The sequence below is a fragment of the Vombatus ursinus genome, unplaced genomic scaffold (genome assembly GCF_900497805.2).
Source record: "Vombatus ursinus unplaced genomic scaffold, bare-nosed wombat genome assembly UNPS02014768.1, whole genome shotgun sequence".
Classification (NCBI taxonomy): Eukaryota; Metazoa; Chordata; class Mammalia; order Diprotodontia; family Vombatidae; genus Vombatus; species Vombatus ursinus.
Genome location: NW_020954546.1, coordinates 32,969,873 through 32,989,601, shown reverse-complemented (window position 1 = coordinate 32,989,601; position 19,729 = coordinate 32,969,873). Strand labels below are relative to the sequence as shown.

The 19,729-nt window shown below is 46.2% G+C and overlaps 1 protein-coding gene across 1 annotated transcript in view; it reads left to right on the top strand.

The window, feature by feature from the left end:
• The first annotated feature begins 276 nt into the window (after positions 1-276).
• The window catches only part of LOC114043379 (GAS2-like protein 2), a 53,554-nt gene continuing 34,101 nt past the window's right edge, over positions 277-19,729 (top strand). Inside the window, exons 1-3 of the mRNA XM_027862481.1 lie at positions 277-522; positions 14,088-14,167; positions 14,356-14,543. Of these exons, the coding sequence (XP_027718282.1) occupies positions 421-522; positions 14,088-14,167; positions 14,356-14,543 (370 nt within the window). The 5' untranslated portion in view covers positions 277-420. The remainder of the gene's footprint in view (positions 523-14,087; positions 14,168-14,355; positions 14,544-19,729) is intronic.

Here is a 19,729-nt window from a genome sequence, read left to right as displayed (position 1 = left end):
GGTGGGTGGGGTTGGGGCTGGGCTCCCAATCCCGCCCCACGGAGTCCCAGCCCAGTTGGCTAACTCTAAGGCAGCTGGAGCCCACTCAGGGCACAGAGAGCTGGAGCAGCCCAGAAGCCCCCGAACAGCCGGGGCAGCCCCCGGACAGCCGGAGCAGCCCAGCGGCCCCCGGACAGCCGGGGCAGCCCCCTGACAGCCGGAGCAGCCCAGCGGCTCCCGGGAACGTTCCAAGGGAGACTTGCGTCCTGGCGCGCGTGCTGCTGCCACACGAAAGCAGCCCAGGCGCAGAGCAGCTCCCACAGCCCTGGGCATTCGTGGGAGCCAGTCCGGCTCAGCCGCTCCCAGCAGCCGCCTCCGCCTTCTCCATCACCGCTGTGTCTCCCCAAAAAAGGACAAGAAAAGAAAGGATCAGCGGGCGTGATGGCTCTGAGTTTCAGAATCCAACTTCAGGTCCTGCTGCTTCTGGCCGGCCCGGGATTGGGAGCCCCGCCCAAGGCAGGGGAGCGAAGGCGAGAAGCGGAGGTAAGTGGCATCCTCCGTGTCTGTGTCTGTGCCTATGTCAGAGTGAGTCACTGGGGGGGAGGGGGGTACATGTACTTGGGCCAGGACTAGCACCTGCAGCCAGACCCCCGAATCCCATATGGGATGATCCCCAGAGCCACAAAGAGTTGCAGCAAACTCGCCAAACTTTATCCCCTCCCCCCATCCCCGTGAACGGGAGTACAAAAAGCCTAAGGGCCCAGCATTTTTGCAGGTTCCCCAAGGTCTGTCTCATAATCTGACAGGGGTCTGCTCCCCAAATCGTTGCCTGACTCAAGGGCAGGACCACACACACACACACACACACACACACACACACTCACTCACTCACTCACTCACATAAGTGTGGAGCCTGTATGGAGGTGAGACTGTGAACCAGTCTTGGGAGCGATGGCTCCTCCCGTACCCAGACTTACCTCACAACCTGAGATTGTTTCACCCACCAAACAATAGGGAAAATGTGGAGACACATTTCGTCCAACACTTAACATAGGCAAGGCACTTTGTTGGGTCCTGGAGAGAGGCACCAGACCGCCAAGTTCCAGCTTTACGCCTTTGCCCATCACTTCAGCTCTCAGCTGCCTTGCCTTCCTCATAGAGTTGTTGCAAGCACATACAGGGTGTGAGACTCAGAGCTTTGCAACTGTAAATTATCATTAATTTGTCATCTTCCACGTCTGGAGCTCACACCCAATACCGCCTCCCAGGACTTTCCTCTTTTCCTCAAAGAATTTGCAATCCAACTCGTCAAAGATGTTTTATAAGGGAGTTGGGCTGGGGCTAGGGAAGGGAGAGAGTGGGTGTCTGTAAAGACTCTGGGAAAATTTGGGGTTTTTAATGTATGTTTGCTAGAAACGCCTTACTTATATTAAATACAATAATGTACTGGACTTAAAGTCAGCAAAACTTGTTTCCCAAGCTCCATTCTGAGATACTAGCTGAGCAATCCTGGGCAAGGCACTTAAGGCATTTAGCTCAGATCGTTCCTAGGACTTATCTGTGAGGTCATAAATGGTTTAACATCAGCTTTGGTGGAGAGACTTCCCCCACCTGGAATTCTTGATTCCATTTTTTATTATTACTGAAGTACATAGTGTTTCTATCATACCTTTCCAAGAGTTTATATAAAAAAAGGCATCTCTATACTCGCTTACCTCTTTGCACAATAATTCAAAGGTGGCACCAAGTCATTGCTGTTTTAAAAAGCAGAGGAAGCTGGAAAGTGAGGCTCAGAGACAGAAAATGACCAGGCCAAAGTCACTTTTCCCTCTCTAGGGTTATGGACACAAAACTCTAATCCACACAGGTTCCTACCCTAAAATGACCCACTTACTGCCCCCTTCTTTGGTGTCCAAGACTGGGAAATAGCAGTGGAAGGTGTAAAGAGAGCCTTCCCTAAGTCATTCTGGTGGCGTTGTCCCTCTCCCTTTTTGGTTTATAGTGTTTGTGTGTAATAGAATTAAATAAAGGATCCCCCACGCCAAACCACTTCCAAAGATCGGCCTCCTGATCCTGATATTTGCTTCTCTGTTCTAGGTTATTATGGTTCCTTTCATTGGGGTTCTGTAACCACCACTCCAAGTATTCTCATGGCCTCCAGGACCACTACTAATAATTTACTTCTAATAATAATAATAATCATTTCCTAAAAAGTTAATATGTTGCTTTACACATATGATCTCATGTGTTCCTTGAACAACCCATAGGTGGAAAGTGCTAAGTACCTGCTGTTTCTTGCTGTTGAGAACATTTTATCGGTGAAGAATCTAAGGTTCAGAGGTGTTGAGCCCATTTACAGATGAGGAAATAGAGGCTCAGGGAAATGCCCAGTGTCATATAAGTAATAAGTGTCAGAGCTGGGCCTCCAATCTAGTACTTGTAGTACCAAATCTCTTACTCATTCTCTTATGCACTGCTGCCTCTGGGCCTCTGAATAACCAGCTAAGGATTCCTGAGACATCTCTCAACTTCCTCATCCATCCCCACTATACCATCCCCCTACCCACCCATGCAAGCCAGTCCTGGTCAGACAATTGTTCTGCTGCGCTTTCTCTTTACTGTCTCAGACAAGGGGGAGCTTTGGAAATTAATAGCTGGCAGATTGAGCTTCTTTCAGTTTACTGAACCTCCTTCTTGGGAGTAGAGGAGATGTGGAAGGAAGATGTTTGAGGTGGAAATGTTTTAAAAGCTAAAGACCTCTGTCGCAGTGTGTGTGTGTGTGTGTGTGTGTGTGTGTGTGTGTGTGTGTGTGTTGGGGGGGGTGGATGTGACCATTTCTGGCCCTCCTTGAGGGTATGCACTGTGCCACTTTTGTCTTGGTTTCCCCAGAATAGGGCATGGAGCCTGGCACATGGTAAGCACTTAGAAATGCTTGTTGATTGATGGGGGATTGGGTTGCTTGTATAAGTTCCCCAGAGTAGCTGAGTGCTTTCTCACAGGATAATAAAGTACAGTGTTTTCTGGAGTTCTGAAGGTTTATTGCTTATAAATCTACTTTATGTTGAACTGTTCATTGTTGTCCACTTGGGAATGTTCAGGGCTCTTTGGAACAGCAGTAAGTGGGAAAGGCAGCCTGCTGTTAAGTAGAAGGATTTATGTATGTGGATGAAGTCCCTCAGATTTCCCTCCTCTGCCTCCCTTCTCCCCACCCCCCCACCCCCCCGCCACTGCTGTGGGCCTCTCACATGGAAAGGACTGTCTTTGGGGACTTGTCTGGTTTCATTTGCACTAGTATTTATCATAATGACCTAAAACTGTTGGCCTGGGCTCTGCTTACTGATGGCCTAGCTGAATTGGCAAATCAACACCAAATGTATTGATGGGAAGCTGGGAAATGCAAAGCCCATTTCCCCAGGGACACTTAGAGCTTTGGAGTCTCTGCCACTGCAGTCACTGGGTCTGTTTCTCATAGTCTGAAGATTTTCATTTTGCTTACTGTGAATCAGAAATAAAACTGTGGAAGCTGTTCCCATTGTCTGTACACTCATGGATGCATGGTGAATCACTTCCATAAGTAGAAGATGATCTAGGGACCCTATGGGACCCTAAACTGGATGGGAATGGGTAAAAGAGTGGTCAGGGTGTTCAAAAGTCAAGAAAGATGGCATGAGCCAGGAAGTGATGCAGGGAGAAAGTACATATACTCCTTTTCCCTCTGTGGCTAGCCTTGGGAGAGACCTTAAGGCAGTGTCCAGTGCTGGGCCTCCAAATTCAGGAATGAAATAAGGAGAATCATGGGATGACTTTAGTACAACATGATTGATTCTTTAGCCTACAGAAGGGATATGTGAAATACGTTCAACAGAGGCTGACCAGCTTCTCTCCATTTATCCTAAAGACAGAATATTAAAGAAGAGGAAGAAAATTCAGCAAGACTCCCACTCCCAAGGGCTGGGGAAGGGAAGGAAGAAAGAGAGAGAAAGGGAGAGAGGGAGAGAGGGGAAGGGAGAAAGAGAGAAGAGAAGAGGAGGAGGAGGAGAAGAAGGAGGAGGAGGAGGAGAAAAAGAGAGAATGAAAGAGAGGGGGAGGGAGAAAAAGAGAGGAGAGGGGAGAGGGAGAAAAGGGAGAGAGAGAGAGAGAGAGAGAGAGAAAGGTATGATGGACTACAGATGCAGAATGAGGCAGCTCTATCTAGATATAGCCAATGGTAGGATTAGTTTGTTTGACTATCCTTATTGATGACTAGGAAGGGGCTTTATGGGGAAGGGATAATTTGGGGAAAGAAAGGGAGTAGCAATAGAGGTACCAAAAAGAAAAACGAGAGAAAAGAAAGGCAGGAGTATTAGTGAAGCATTTTAAAAGGAGCAGAAGAGAAGAGAAAGCGGTTCAGAAGGCAACAGACAAGCAGGCCAGCTTTGGCACACGCATGCTGAATTTATAGTCTGCACTAAAGGGAGCTAAAGGACATGCTTTCTGTGGGGGAGATTTGCAGGGTCAGCTGCAGTCCTTTTTTTCTGTGTATTAGAAAGAGGGCCAGCTCAGCATTCAGCAATACCAGGCTTCAAATCCTGACTCTGTCATTTACTGTCCATAATGTGATGTAACCTCTCAGACTTCAAGGGAATCCTCTACAACTGTAAGTTACAGATGTGCTGCTGATCTGTAGCAGTAGAAGGAATTACCATACTGGAAACTCCTTCCACAGATGAAATCATGGGCCTAGTTAAATACATGTGTGTGTGCATACACATATATATGTATAAAAATACACATGCATATACTTAGATGTAAGATGTCCCAAAAGTGCAGCCAGACGATGTCACAAAAAATCTTAGTGCAGTTTTAAGCTATTGAAGTTTGGAGACACCTTGTATCTAAATGTGTATGAGTGTGTACAGGCATCATGTTTATGTATAGGAGAAGTATAGCAGAATTCAAATTACTGAATAGCTATTGAACAGCTTAGATGTGCACTAAGACTTTTGGGCCACCCCATATATAATTAGTAATACTTTGCTTTAGCAGAGTCTTTTCTTAACTTTTCTCTAAAACATCCATCATTTATTCCTCACAACATACCTTGTGAGGGAAGGACTGGAATTATTATATTAGTTTTATAGAGGGTTGTTGTTTGTCCTTCATTCCTGAGGACCATGACATCAGGAAGATGATGCCATGAGTTGAATGTGATTTGGATTTAAATGAGACAGGGTTGTGCAAAGTCATCAGCCTCACTTTCTCCTCTGGAGCTGTCTGGGTCCAGTACTGGCCAGGTATGGATGAGGACAATTGGAGATGGTTCCCATAGAGAGGGCAGAGAGAGAGGTTAAGTGACAGTTACTCATCACTAGAACAATGTCTTTCCTTGTTTGTTTGTTTTTTTCTTCGAAATTCTGTTCAGACAGCATTTTGTTCACGAAGCTTTTCCAGATCCCTCCCCAGATGTGAGTGCTCTCTCCCAAAAAATTACCTTTTATTTGTTTTGTTTCTGTTTTGTAGATAGATAGGTCATAGACAGATAAATACATAATAGATATGTAGATTATCAGATGATGGATATAGATGTTAGATGACAGATGGAAAGATGATAGATAGATAGATAGATAGATAGATAGATAGATAGATAGATAGATGGAGAGAGATGTTAGATGATGGAAAGATAGGTGGATGGATAGATAGATATGGATGGAGATAGATGGATGGATGGATGGAAATATGGATGGATAGAGATGTTAGATGATGGAAAGATAGATAGGTGGATGGATAGTTAGATATTGATGAAGATAGATAAATGAGATGTTAGATGATAGAAAGATAGGTATATAGAGATAGAGAAAGAGATGGATGGATGGATGGATGGATGGATGGATAGATGGATGGATAGAGAGAGATGTTAGATGATGGAAAGATGGATAGGTGGATGGATAGGTATGGATGGAGATGGATGGATGGATGGATGGATGGACGGACAGACAGATAGATAGAGATGTTAGATGATGGATAGATAGATATGGATGGAGTTAGATAGATAGATAGATATAGATAGATAGATAGATGTTGTTTCTCCCCAGAGACTATATGCTTCTTGAGGGCAGGGATTATTTCATTTTTTCTTTGTATCCCCAGGGCCCAGCACAGTGCCTGGCACTTATTAGGCACTTAATAGAACAGGGGTTTAAGAATACCTTAAAGGACAAAGCTATGCCAAGTGATAGTAGGATGAAAATTTTTCATTTCAAAGTAAAATTGTAATATCTGCTTGTAATTATTTGTATTTAAAGTACATTTGCAGAGAAAGAAGGAAAATATTTATTATCACATGTATCTCTTTGCCCACTGACACACATGGTCCTTCTAAGTGTTTGTTGATTGACCAATTCCGACTCTAATTCCACCTCTGACTCCGACTCCAACTCTGACCCCTCGACTCTAATACCAGGACTAAAGCCCCAGAAGATTGAGAGGCAACAGAGTGGACACATATTTGGAGTCGATAGGACCTGGGTTCAGATACCAGTTCTGTTGCTTGTTCCCTGTGTAACCTTGAGCTAATCCTCCCTGCGCCTCATTTTCCTCATCTGTAAAGTGAGAGAGTTGTCCTTGATGGTCTCTGGGGCTCTCCACCTACAGATCTTTGATCCTATTATCTCTTGACTCTCTAGCCCAGAACTAATTTCCCCACACCTTGCTTTTGCCCCACCCATTGAGGAGCAGAATTTCTGCTTTCCTGAGAGAGAAAATAAGAAGAGCTCACCAACCCTACTGTGGCCAGTGAGTGCATACTCGGGAATGGAACTCAAGAATCCTGACTCCCAGTCCCCTGAGGGCTTAGAAGGAGGGGAGGATTTTCATTCCGCCCCCAGACACCACGACCACCACCAGGGTCACTCAGAGTTGTTGCCACAGGGAAGATGTCTGCCCACTCCCACCACTGCCTGCCCAACCTTTAGCAAAGTGAGTGAGGCATGACTGGTACGTGCCTAGGCCAGACCTGGTTGAGTCACCTTAGGGGGATATACCTCCACTTTCCTCTATATTCATTGAGAGCCGGAAGAGGAAGACTTTCAGAAGAAACAACAGAACTAGGGCAAAGGGTAGGAGAATAAGCAGTGTCTGAAGTGAAAGGATCTAGTCAGCATCCAGTGAGCAGAGAATGCATGAGATTTCAGTGATAATAATAATATAATAATATTAGTTAGTGTTTATATAGCACTTTAGGGGCAGATAGGTGGTACAGTGCATAGAGCCCTGGGCCTGGAGTAAGGAAGTCTCATCTTCCTAAGTTCAAATCTGGCCTGATACTTCTTAGCAGTGTGACCCTGGGCAAGTCATTTAGCCCTGTTTGCCTCAGTTTCCTCACCTGTCAAATGAGCTGGGGAAAGAAATGGCAAACCACTCCAGTATCTTTGCTGAGAAAACCTCTTTGAGAATCAAATCTGCCCTCAGATACTTCCTAGCTGTGTGACCCTGGGCAATCATTTAACCCTGTTTGCCTCAGTTTCCTCATCTATAAAATGAGCTGGAGAAGGAAATGGAAAACCACTTCTGTATCTTTGCCAAGAAAACCCGAAATGGGGTCATGAAGAGTCAGGCACAACTGAAAAGCAGTAGAGAGGTCAGGAGGGATGTGGCTTGATTAGGCAATTAAAACATCATTGGTTATTTTGGAGGGGGCAGCTTCAGTTTAACTATGAGGTTGGAAGCCAAATTATGCAGGATTTGTTTAGAAGATTTAGAGGAGAGGAAATTGAGTGTAGATGGCTTTTTCAAGGAGTTTGAAGAGGAAAAGAGGAAAGATGAAGAGAGTATGTGAGAAGGGTTGGTAGCCCTAGGTGCTAATAAGGATTTTTTAAAGATGTGGGAGACATGAGGATGTTTGTAGGAAGAAGGAAAGAAAACAGGAACCAGAGGGAGACTGAAGAGAGATTGCAGAGAAAGCAGGAGGGTAGCAGGGGCCATCTGCAGACAAGACAGGAGGGGATGGGATCCTGGCTCTCATAGAGGGGTTACCCTTCATGAAAAGAGAGATCTCTTCCATCAGAGACGAGAGTAAAGGAGGAGATCGTGAGGGATGATGTCAGAGCGATGTGAGATGGGAAGAAGGGCAAGCTCTCAATGAATGTCTGTGAAGCATGAGGCATGGTCCTCAGCTGAGAGGATGAGGGAGGGATAATATGGAAGATTAAGAAAAGACACCTGCTATTGTGGCGAATAGAAGGATTGCACTGAGGTCAGTTGGAGTTAGAAAACGTAAATCTTCTAGCAGCCCCATCCGCAGCACACATACATGTCTTCAACCTCCCACATAGGGCCCCTCCATGCCCCGGGACCCTGACGGCATTGCTACCAGGCACGGAGATGCCTAGGAAAATGAGGAAGCAGGGGCTGGTGAGCTCCCCTCGGCTCCTCTTCCCTGAAAACCAAGGCTTTAAAGTTCCAGGAACTGGAGTCAGTGTGGCGATAAGGAAGGGAGGAAGGGGAGAGGCAGGGGAGAAGCAGCAGCAAAGTCTTGGCCCAACCACGCCCACAGATCATAAGCTTCCCAATGCAATAGGAGACACTGCCTGTTTCCTTCATAAAACAAACTATTCTGTTCCACACACACCCAGGGTGTGTGGATGTGGGTCTGGGCGTGGGTCTGGGTGCGTCCTACAGAGAAAGCCAGGAAAAGGATCAGACACCTATGGAAAGAGGTCAGACATACTGATTCAGATAGCTAGAGGGACAGACAAATAAAACATGCCCTTTATTTAACCACGAAGTCCCAAGTAGGCAAACCAGTTGTGTTCCAATAGTAAAATTGAAAGTCAGTCAATAAACATTTATTTGTGGTTGTTGTTCCGTCATTTCAGTCATGTCCACCTCTTCCTGACCCATTTGGGGTTTATACTGGAGTGGTTTGTCATTTCCTTCTCCAGCTTATTTGACAGATAAGGAAACTGAGGCAAACAGGATTACATGGGTACTAAGTATCTGAGGCCGGATTTGAACTCACTCTATCCACTCAGCCACCTAGCTGCCCTAAACATTTATTAAGCACCTACTATATGCCAGGCACTATGTTACGTTCTAGGGAAACCAATATGAAAAGGATAGTCTCTGCCCTCAAGGAGCTTATAATCTAAATCAGTTTAGATAGCATTTCTCCCCTAAAAATAATATTATATTTGATTATTGATAAACTATCTAATCCACAAATGACCATTCAACTCATAATGTATCTGAAATACTGAATGTTTGCAATAAAAAAAAAAAGAAAGAAACTGTAATCTTTTTTTTTTTTGGCTAGGCAATGGGGTTAAGTGACTTGCCCAGGGTCACACAGCTAGTAAGTGTTATGTGTCTGAGGCTGGATTTGAACTCAGGTCCTCCTGAATTCAGAGCTGGTACTCTATCCACTCTATTCTCTAAACTTAGCTGCCCTGAGAAACTATGATCTTAAGAGCAGATACTTGCACAGTGCTTAAAGGTTTGCAGAATGATCTGTGCTAATATGATTAGTTCATTTGTTCCTCACAACTCTATGAAATGATGTGTCTACCTTACGGATGATGAAGCTGAGGCGGAGAGCTTAAGTGACTTGTCCGTGGTCACACAGCTAATAAGTCTCAAAAGTAGGGTTCAAATCCAGGTCTCCCATGAGACCAACAAAACATAATGAGAAATAGCATTCTATTTGTCTTGGATGCTGGTGCCTGAGGAAAATGTGGTTTATTTAAAGCGCATGAAGAGGGGGATGGAGACATCTGGGAAGGATCTAAAGGGAAAGGGGGAACTTTCAGGGGCTTCGGAGAGGGGTTTTCATCTGGTACAGGTCTCTGTTTCCTCATCTGTGAAATGAGCATGGCATTAACACCTACCTCCATGTGTTTATCAGCAATGATTAGGAGTCACTTTTTGGCTCAAACTGGAACAAAGAGAGGGAGAGAGATTGTTTTCAGGTAACTGATTAGTGGGCAGCTAGGTGACCCAATGGGTAGAGTGCTGGATTAGACTTCTCTTCCTGAGTTCAAATCTAGCCTCAAACATTTACTAGCTGTATAACCCTGGGCAAGTCACTTAACCTGTTTGCCTCAGTTTCCTTATCTGTCAAATAAGCTGGAGAAGGAAATGGCAAACCATTTCAGGATCTTTGCCAGGAAAACCCCAGATGGGGTCATGACTGAAACAGCAGAACAACTGATTAGCAAGAAATGGAGAAGAATTCCAGTCAAGATGGTGACCTGAGAGATCATAGAGAAGCCCAGGTCTCCCCCATAAACCCCAGCAAATATCTGAAAAGTCCCAAAGAAAAGCCACTGGTGAAGAAAATCAGAAAGATTGTGGAGTGAGTTCCTCCAGAGTCGATGGGCAGAAGCCAGCAGAAGGGAGGGAAGGGACGTCACCAGGGAAGCCAGCGTGATCACAGGTAAACCAGTCACAGAAGCAGGAGAGAGACCTACCAGGGAAGTCAGGACAAGCTTAGGTTGATGTGAACGCTGCCGAGGTGAGGCCAGGGGCCATGCCCAGGAAGTCAGGGTAAACTCAGGTAAGTCAGCTGGACGCTAGCAGAGCTGATGAAGGGAGCTTCTCAGAGCTGCCCAGAAGCTTGTGAAAAACCGCTCTGGAGACCTAAACCAGGCAGCAGTTCTGAGCTCCAGGAGACCTGGAAGTGAGGAGTCCCCAAATGACCTAAATCTAATAATCACAGACTTAAAACCAGATTCTGTTTGTGATTTGTCAGAACAGAAGCAGGGATAGGACTAGCCCCTGTAGATTACTATACAGGGAGAAAGAGGCCAGCCTCACCCTCCTAGAAGTCCTGCAGGTTTATTGCTGAGTCTGACTCTTCATGACCCCATTTGGGGTTTTCTTGGCAAAGATATAGGAGTGGTTTGCCATTTCTTTCTCCAGATCATTTTACAGATGAAGGAACTGAGGCAGACAGAGTTAAGTGACTTGCCCAGGGTCACACAGCTAGTAAGTGACAGAGGCTGGATTTGAACTCAGGAAGATGAGTCTTCCCAGCACTCAGTTCATCTGATCTGGGGATGATGGGCAGGAGACCTGAAACCAACTTGATTTCTCATATCCTGCTGGGGCCTACCAGGGCCACCGCAAAGGACAAAACCACCTCCCAACTGGGGATTGCACAGGGAGAAGACGGAGGCTGTCAGACACTGAAACCTGAGGTAGACCACTAGGAGACTGAGGCAGAAGCCAGGATTAAGAGAATGGAAGTCTAATACTAGGCATGCCATGGAGATCAGCAATGACAAGTGTCGTCTGGACTGCAGAGGGGACAGGATCAAACAAGCTCTACCCCACCCTTCCAACAGTGCCTGAGGGAGTTGGCCCAAGCCCCATCTCCCCATACCCAACAGTTTAGGGTGGAAGTATGAGTAAACAGAGCTAAATACCAAAAACCATGTTCAGCAAAATATTGGAGGTTAAGAGAAGCCCAAGATGAAACCCAGATGAAGAGAGTCACCCCACCCAGGAGTGGGGAACCTGCGGCCTCGAGGGCACATGTAGTCCTCTAGGTCCTCAAGTGTGGCCCTTTCCTACCCGTGCCCCAACAACTAGAAGTAGAGACAAAGAGAAAAAAATAAATCAAAATCAAAAAGCTTTAGAAATAAGTTTCTCCATGGAGGTGAGAATTGTTCAGAAAGATGGCCAGAAGCCAGCAGAGATGAGTGGAGGGATACCATCAGGGAAGCCAGCATGAGGCAGGCAAGCCAGCCACAGAGGATTGTCCACCAGAACTACCAGGAGAAAAGAAGAAAGAGGTAAAAATTACAGAAAAACTAGAGTTCAAGAGGAAAAAAAACTCAAAGGAAAACTGAAATACCTTGAAATAGAAGATAGAAAACCTTACCCAGGAAGTGAACTGCCTTAAAAAATAGAATGGAGAAAAGATAATTCCAGGATTGAAAATAAAATGCCCAGTTTGGCATGGAAAGCCCTTCACCACCTGGCCCCTTCCCACCTTTCACACTTTCCTTCCCTCCATGTATTCTGTGATTCAGGCTTCTTGCTGTTCCTCTCATACCTGCAATGCTTTCCCTCCTCACCTGTACCTCCCGGCTTCTCTGGCCTTCTTCAAGACTACTTTAAATCCCACTTTCTTCAATAGGCCTTTTCCCATCTCCCTCTATACCTAGTACCTTCCCTCTGAGATTTTCATCTACCGGGCCATTTTCAGTTGGGTCCAACTCTTCATCACCCCATTTGGGGTTTTGTTGGCAAGGATATTGGAGTGGTTTGTGATTTCCTTCTCCAGACCGTTTTACAGATGAGGAAACTGAGGCACACAGGATTAAGTGACTTGCACAGGGTCACACAGCTCGGAAGAGTCACAAGCCAGATTTGAACTCATGAAGAGGAGTCTTCTTGACTCCAGATTGGGCACTCTACCCACTGTGGCGCCACCTAGCTGCCTTCCACTGTGCCAGTTCTGTACATGTTAAGACCCAACTAAAATCCCACATCCTACAGGAAGCCTTCCCCAGCCCCTCTTAATTCCAGTGCCTTCCCTATTTATCCTGTATAGAGCTTGCTTTGTATATATTTCTTTTCATGTTATCTCCCCCATTAGATTGTGAACTCCGTGAGTGGAGAGACTTTTGCCTCTTTTTGTAATCCCAGCACTTAGCACAGTGCCTGGCACATAGTAGGCGCTTAATAAATGTTTACTAAATTGAATCAGATGAAAACATACAAACTGTAACTGTTCACAAGTCGTTCTCCATCATTAGAATGTGAATTCAAGAACCACCATGTTTTTGCCTTTCTTTGTATCTCCAGCGCACATTAGTAAGCATTAATGTGTTTGTAGGCCAACTAACTAATGTGTATGGCAGCTAATCAAATGGGGAGACTGGGGGAGGGGGCTGGAGAGAAGGAACTTTAGCCAAACATGGTGGCTGGGGCTTTCCTGACATAGTGGTCTGGGTAAAGCAGTCACCAATGGTGGTGGGAGGAGTGGGCAGGATGGGAGTTTCTCCGGGGCAGTGATTTCCATTTAGGAGTCCCCAAACATCTGGTCCAGTGGGGTTCACCCAAAAAAAATCTGATGCCTTAAATAATTGCGGAACTTTATGAGTAGTATATCAAATTTTCCTGGAAGTTCACAACACTTTTTTTTCCCCATTGTTGTTGAAAAGACTTCTCAGAACACACACACACACACACACACCCACACACACACACACACACACAGAGTTTGGAACCACAGCACCAGCACATAGTCACTGATATGGGCAAAACACATTGATTGGATCAGTTCCTCAAGATGGCCACCCAGAGGTGACATTGGCTCAACGCAGCTTGGTGGTGGGCCACAAGTGAGAGGTGGGTGGAGAAACAACCTTACTGCAGATGTGGGAAGAGGTCAGGAGTGAGTAGCCAGCAAAGTGATCATTTATGAGGCATTTGCAGGTAGAGTATTTCTAATTCTCAGAGTGTCTATGTAAATGGTCTGATACTGATGTCAAATATGGGCCAATGACAAATGAATTGGTGGTGGGGAAGGGCCAAATGCAGACAGTAATTGGAAGTTGGAATTATTGGTAGGAGAGGGGGAAAGCCTTCCTGGAACAAAAGTTTAGTTTTTCTTTTGTTTCTTCCAATTGGGAGGAGAGGATGAGAAGGAAATAAATTATATGTCTTTTAATTGGAAGTATAAGTTTTTTCCCCTAAACTTTCTGGAAAGAGGTGAAGTTTCTGGAACAATTTGAGTGAATCACAAGAAAGAAATAGATGTAAGAGCCTGGATGGGAAGTGGGTAAGACCTCAAGACAGAGAAAGAAATGCAGATTGAAGCATATATTTATTTAGATATGGCTAATGTAGGAATTTGTTTTGCTTTGTTATACATGTCTATAAGGTTTTGATTTTCTTGTTTAGTGGTAGGGAAAGGGAGGCAGAAGGGAGAAAATTCAGAACTGAAAATAAAATAGAATTTTAAAAGGAAGTGGTGAGAGGGATGCAAAGCTCCATCCCAGGACTATGTACAACTTAGAAAAGTTATGAATTCTTTGGCCATGTGTCTTTATGCTTTTGGGGTCCAGGGGTGGGAGAGCAGTAACTCACTTTCCTTTGTCTGCCTGGCCTCCTGCCCTTCCCAGGTGTTCTTAGAGAAGTATGGGTACCTCCGTGAGCACGCCCCAGAAGCATCCAGCTCCCCACAGCTCACGGATGCCATAAGGTAAGATCTGGTTGGCCCAGGGCAGGGGTAGGACATTGGAGGATTGTTGAGGAGGAGTAGGGAACCCTGACAGCTAGCCTCCCCCATCCTCAGATTTGTCCACCACAGCCCCAGGGATATTGATCCCTCCCCCATCCCTGTCCCACTGCCCCTCTTGCCTGCTCTGTTGTTTGAATTCTTCTCTCTAGGGAGTTCCAGTGGGTGTCCCACCTACCAGTCAGTGGGCTGCTGGATACTGCCACGATGCGCCAAATGGCCCTGCCACGGTGTGGGGTGGTTGACACGGAAAGCCATTCAGCCTGGACGGAGAGGCTCGGTTCCCTATTTGCTGGACGCAGAGCCAAGATGAGGCTCAAGAAACGCTTTGTGCAGCAAAGTGAGTCCTCCTCCTCCTCCTCCTCTCCCCTCCCCCCACTGCCCAGCTGCCCTCACAGCCCTTCAGGAGCTCCAAAGGGACTGGGTCTCTCCCCTACCCCTCAGTATGCAGGCACCTCCAACCCACTGTGGAGCAGCATCTTAGGGGGATGCTCCCTGAGCCACCTTTCTGCTGTCAGAGCGCTGGGCAGCAGGGACAACAAGAGACTTAATAGGGAGTGTTAGGGGCGAAGTCAGAACCAGGGACCAGCCTGCTCTGAGGAGAGAAGCTGAGGGTTCTGCCTCCCAGCCTTCTCTCCCCCACCTTGAATGCAACTGAGGACAGCAGGAGGAAAAGCTGAGGACCACCCACCTACATCATTGATTCTGCCTGGGGAACCTAGCCCATTGTCCCAACAGCTGTCCCCCAGTTCCCATACACAGTCTTCAAAGTCCAAGGTTGGACTCCACCCTCCACCCCTCCCCTGCTGGACTGTCACACAGAGAGGAGGAACATGGTACTGGTGAAAAGAGCACTAGATTTAGGGTCAGAGGAACTGGGTCCAAATCCTGGCTCAACCACCTCCTACTGTGTGACCTTGGACAAGTCATATTACCTAGGTGGCCTTAAGCTCCCTCATTTGTAAAATGACGGGCTTGGACCAGAGACTAAATGATGTCTAAGGTTCCTCTCAACCCTAAATTACATATGATACAATATAATCTGATGACATGGTATAGTTATCCCTTCCACATTTCAAGTTTTCCCATCGTGGTTTCGATATTTCTCAAGTCGGCATAAGAAATTAAATGGGAATTTTTAGGGAGTTTTGCAAAAGCCACAGATGACACTCGAAAGCCAGCAGGTAACACAGAGCCTATGACCAAATATTTAACCCAGATTTTACAATAAGGTATTGTAAACACCCCATAAAAGAAAAAGAAAAAATTCAGACTTCTCTGGTATGGAGTCCCAAAAAATTGTCCTCAGATTTTCCAGATCGAGGGGCTTTCTAGCCCTCCGTGATGTGAAAGGGATAACTGTACAGTGAAAAGAATATTAGAGTTAAGAGTCAGAGAAACCAGGTTCAAATCCTGGTTTTAGCACTCACAGCTTACTTAAATCTGCCTGCCTCTGTGACCTTGGCCAATTCTCTGGGCCAGCCTTCCATATCTATAAAATGAGGTTAACTCAGAGACTTCTAAGGTCCATCCATCTCTATGAGATGTGACATACGGTGAGCGGTTCCTCCTGACACCTGAATCCAGGAGTCAGGAGGTGAGAAATGGAATCGTTAGGATCATAGAGCCAGGAGGTTCCTGGATTCCAGCCCAGCCTGGGCCTTCACTTGTTATTTGAGATTTGGCCTGCTGCGTTTCCCTCTGCCGGACCAGGTTTCCTGCATACAATGCGTGCTGGAAGTGGATGGTTTACTCCTTGCTCGTCAGACAGTCCATTTCTTGGCTCCGGGCACATTCTCTGACTGTCCCCCATGCCTTGAAGGCTCTTCCTCCACATCTCTGCCTTCTGGCTTCCCTGGCTTTCTTTTAAATCTCAACTAAAATCCCACCTTCTACAGGCAGCCTTTCCCAAGCCCTCTATATTCAAGCACCTTGCTTGCCCTTGTTGATTCTTTCCAAATTATCCTGTATGTAACGCAGTTGTTTGTATATTGGCCCCCGACACACACACACAGCCCAGCACACTGAGCTCCTTGAAAGCAGGGACCATCTTCTAGCTTTCTTTGTGTCCTCAGCCCTTAGTGCGATGCCAGGCACGTAGTAGGGGCTTAATAAATGTTTTTGGATTGACCATTCATCTTGGAGATAAGTGGGAGAAAGCTGGCATCTGGAAGGTGCTTGAAGAGCCTCTGTGGGTATAGAGGAGGAGAGATCGGTTGCCAAGCAGACATCTGCCTGCTGCTCTGTCCTGGGGAGGGGTGTTGAGGGGAGTGAGGGAAGCTGAACAGGTGAGGAAGGATGCCAGCTGCCACCTGGCCCTGCGGGAATGTCCTACACTCAGTGTAACTATAGTGACCAATCTAGTCCTGCCTTCTCTGCATAGCCCCAGGTCAGGAATTCAGAAACTTCTAACTCACCAGGGCCAGTCTAAAGAAAACAAGCCTGGGCCAGGGACGGCAAAGCACCCTTCCCCACTCACCTAAGTTCCTTCCTTCCCTCCTTGGCTCCCCCTACCCCCAAGAAAGACCTTTCATTTTCTTTTTTGGGTGTCTGCTACTTGACCTCCTCTCCCACTCCCCCTCACAAACACACACAAAGATCACTGTGACGCTTCCTCCCTGGATCTGGCTCTGGGGCAGCTGTAATCCCCAGGGCCTGCCTCAGGAAGAGAGGAGGAGAATTTACCTAGCCAGCTGCTACCCCCTAAGCGGGGTGAGAGGGCCCTCTGAGGAGCTGCTTGGAGCGTCCGTGTCTCCTCCAAGGGGAAGGGCTGAGAGAAGCCTAATTCTGTGCTCCCAGACCATCTTTCCCCACCTTTACCCCCAACAGGCTACAAATGTCTGTTTTCTTCCCCTCCCCCATACATACATGGCGGGGGGGGGGGGAGTTCTCGAGCCTGCCTCCTCTTTCTCTCCTTCCCTCCCAGTCCATTGGGTGATCTTTCCATCACCCTCCCTGAGGGGTTGTTCTCCAAGGCAGTCTGGGGCCCTGTGCCAAACCAAATACACCAAGGAAGGAGCCTTACCTTCAATGGCTCGAAGTACCACAGAGCTGACAAATGAGATTCTCTCCATCTCCCAGCCATGCTCCTTTTGCCCCCACCCCTCCTTAGCCTCTGATCCTCTCCCATTGAACCTGTCTGGGGAACCTAGCCCTCTGCCCTCTCTCCTTTTATTCCCCCACACAATTTCCAAATCCAAGATTGCCCCCTCCTTTTCCCTTTTCCCACCTCAGCTCCACCGCCAAAGGAGGGAGCCAAGAAACCCTCTTTTGATAATAAATGCTAGTGTAAAGATTTGTATTTATATATTACATTTATGTTTTATTTCCCCAGATTTATACACCACCTCACTAGGCAATGTTATTCTCCTATTCTCTCTGCTTCCCACATGAGAGCACCTTCCACACCCCTCTCCCCAGAAGACAGTAGACCTTGTGTTTCCGACCTAGAAGGATGAAGGAAAATGGAAAGATGGAAACCACTTTGGTGGGAGGAATCACAGTGGCCTGTACCTTTGAGTAATAATAGTAGCTAATACTTAAATAATACTAGACCAGAACTTCTTAACCTGGGAGCCATGGACCATACATTTTTAAAAGTCCCTGAAATTATGGGGCAGCTAGGTGGCACAGTGGGATTGAAGGGATGAATCCCTCACGGCCCTGAAGTCAGGAGGACCTGAGTTCAAATCCGGCCTCAGACCAAACACTTAATACTAATTGTGTGACCCTGGGCAAGTCACTTAACTCCAACTGCCTAAAAAAAAAAGTCCCTGAAATTAGATAGGAAAAAATTATATCTCTATTTTCACTAAGCTGTAATTGAAATTGAGCATTTCCTACAAATGATGAAGGTAGGCAATCAACCCCAGTAGTCATCAGATATTTTCATATCACATTACAGTTGTTGCAGATATCTTGAACTATCATTTATGTTCATCACTGCTTTAAACTCTGGGCAGCTAGGTGGCACAGTGGATAGAGCATAGGGTCTCGAGTCAAGAAGCACTGAGTTCAGATCCAGCCTTAGATACTTACTAGCTGTGTAACCCTGGGCAAGTCACATAACCCTGTTTGCCTCAGTTTCCTCATCAGTAAAATGAGCTGGAAAAGGAAATCGAAAATTACTCCAGTATTTTTGCCAAGAAAACCTCCAAAATGGGGTCACAAAGAGTCAGACATGACTGAAATGTCTGAATAATAACAACTTCAAAATTATTGTAGTCTCTAATGACTGCTAGCTAGATCTCATGTAATTGCAATTGTCCTGTCTACACACTGTATTTCAACATAATTGATTTCCTTTGTAATCCTCTGTTTTATTTTATGCATTTAAAAACCTTATTGTGAGAAGGGGTCTATAGGTTTCACCAGAATGATACTCATAAATGCTAGAGAATCCCTAAACTACACATCTGAGCCTCACAAGTAGGTACTTAGGAAGTACCTGGCCATTTTAATCCCCATTTTATAGATGAAGAAACTGTGGTTCAATGAGGTCAAATAACAGCTGATAGGGCTCAAAAGCCAAATTTGAACTCATGCCTTCCTGACTCCAAGTCCAGCGCTATCTCCGGTATACAAAGCTGCTTCCCAGCTGCTCTGCCTCAGTTGTCTGGTTTCCAGACCTGTGAGCAATATCCATGGTGTAGCTGGCGAAGCAGAGGGACGAGTGTTCCCAATGCGCTAGGCTTGGATGGGAAATTGTCTTCAAACTGGGTCTCTGCTCCTCTGGCTAATGCTCATCTATCCTGCCTCCCAGAAACACCACTGCCCCCACAGCTCTGAGCTGCCAGGCCTGGAGAGAACTGTCAAATAGAAACACTGGGGCTATTCATTCTAATCAATCCCTGTCTCATATAAGCCTTGCATTGTAGAAAGACTAGGAGCCAGAGGGCCCAAGTTTGAATCATGGTGCTGTTCTAACTGGCTAGCCTTGAGCCAGTCCTTTTGATTCTCTGGGCCTCAGTTTCCTATTTGGAAAATGAGACATTTGGACTAAATGGTCTGTGAGGTCCCCCACCCCCACCTCACTCCTCCCGATGCTAAATCCTCTGGTGTTCTGACTTGGGCAATGGGACGTGGGAGGAGGGATAAGGAAGGCGTCTGGGAAGGCCTCTGGAAGAAAAAGCAAAGGCAGGAACCACCCAATCAGCAGCTTCCCAGCCTGAGGCCCTGCTTGCCCTCTCTGTAGTTGGAATTACAGCCGGGTGGCCTAGTGGGGAGGACAGTAACCTGGGAGTCAGGAACTCCTAAGTCTGAATCCTGTCTCAGATACTTAAGTTGTTAGGTGACCTTGGCCGAGTCACTTAACCTCTGCCTCAGTTTCCTCATATGTAATATGAAGAAGTTAGATTGGATGGCCTCTAAGGTCTCTTTCAGATCTAGATCTATAATCCTATGAAAGAAATGACTTAAACTGATTGGAGATGGAAAAATCCTTCCAGGCTGTAGTGTTTTCTTTCTTTCTTTCTTTCTTTCTTTCTTTCTTTCTTTCTTTCTTTCTTTCTTTCTTTCTTTCTTTCT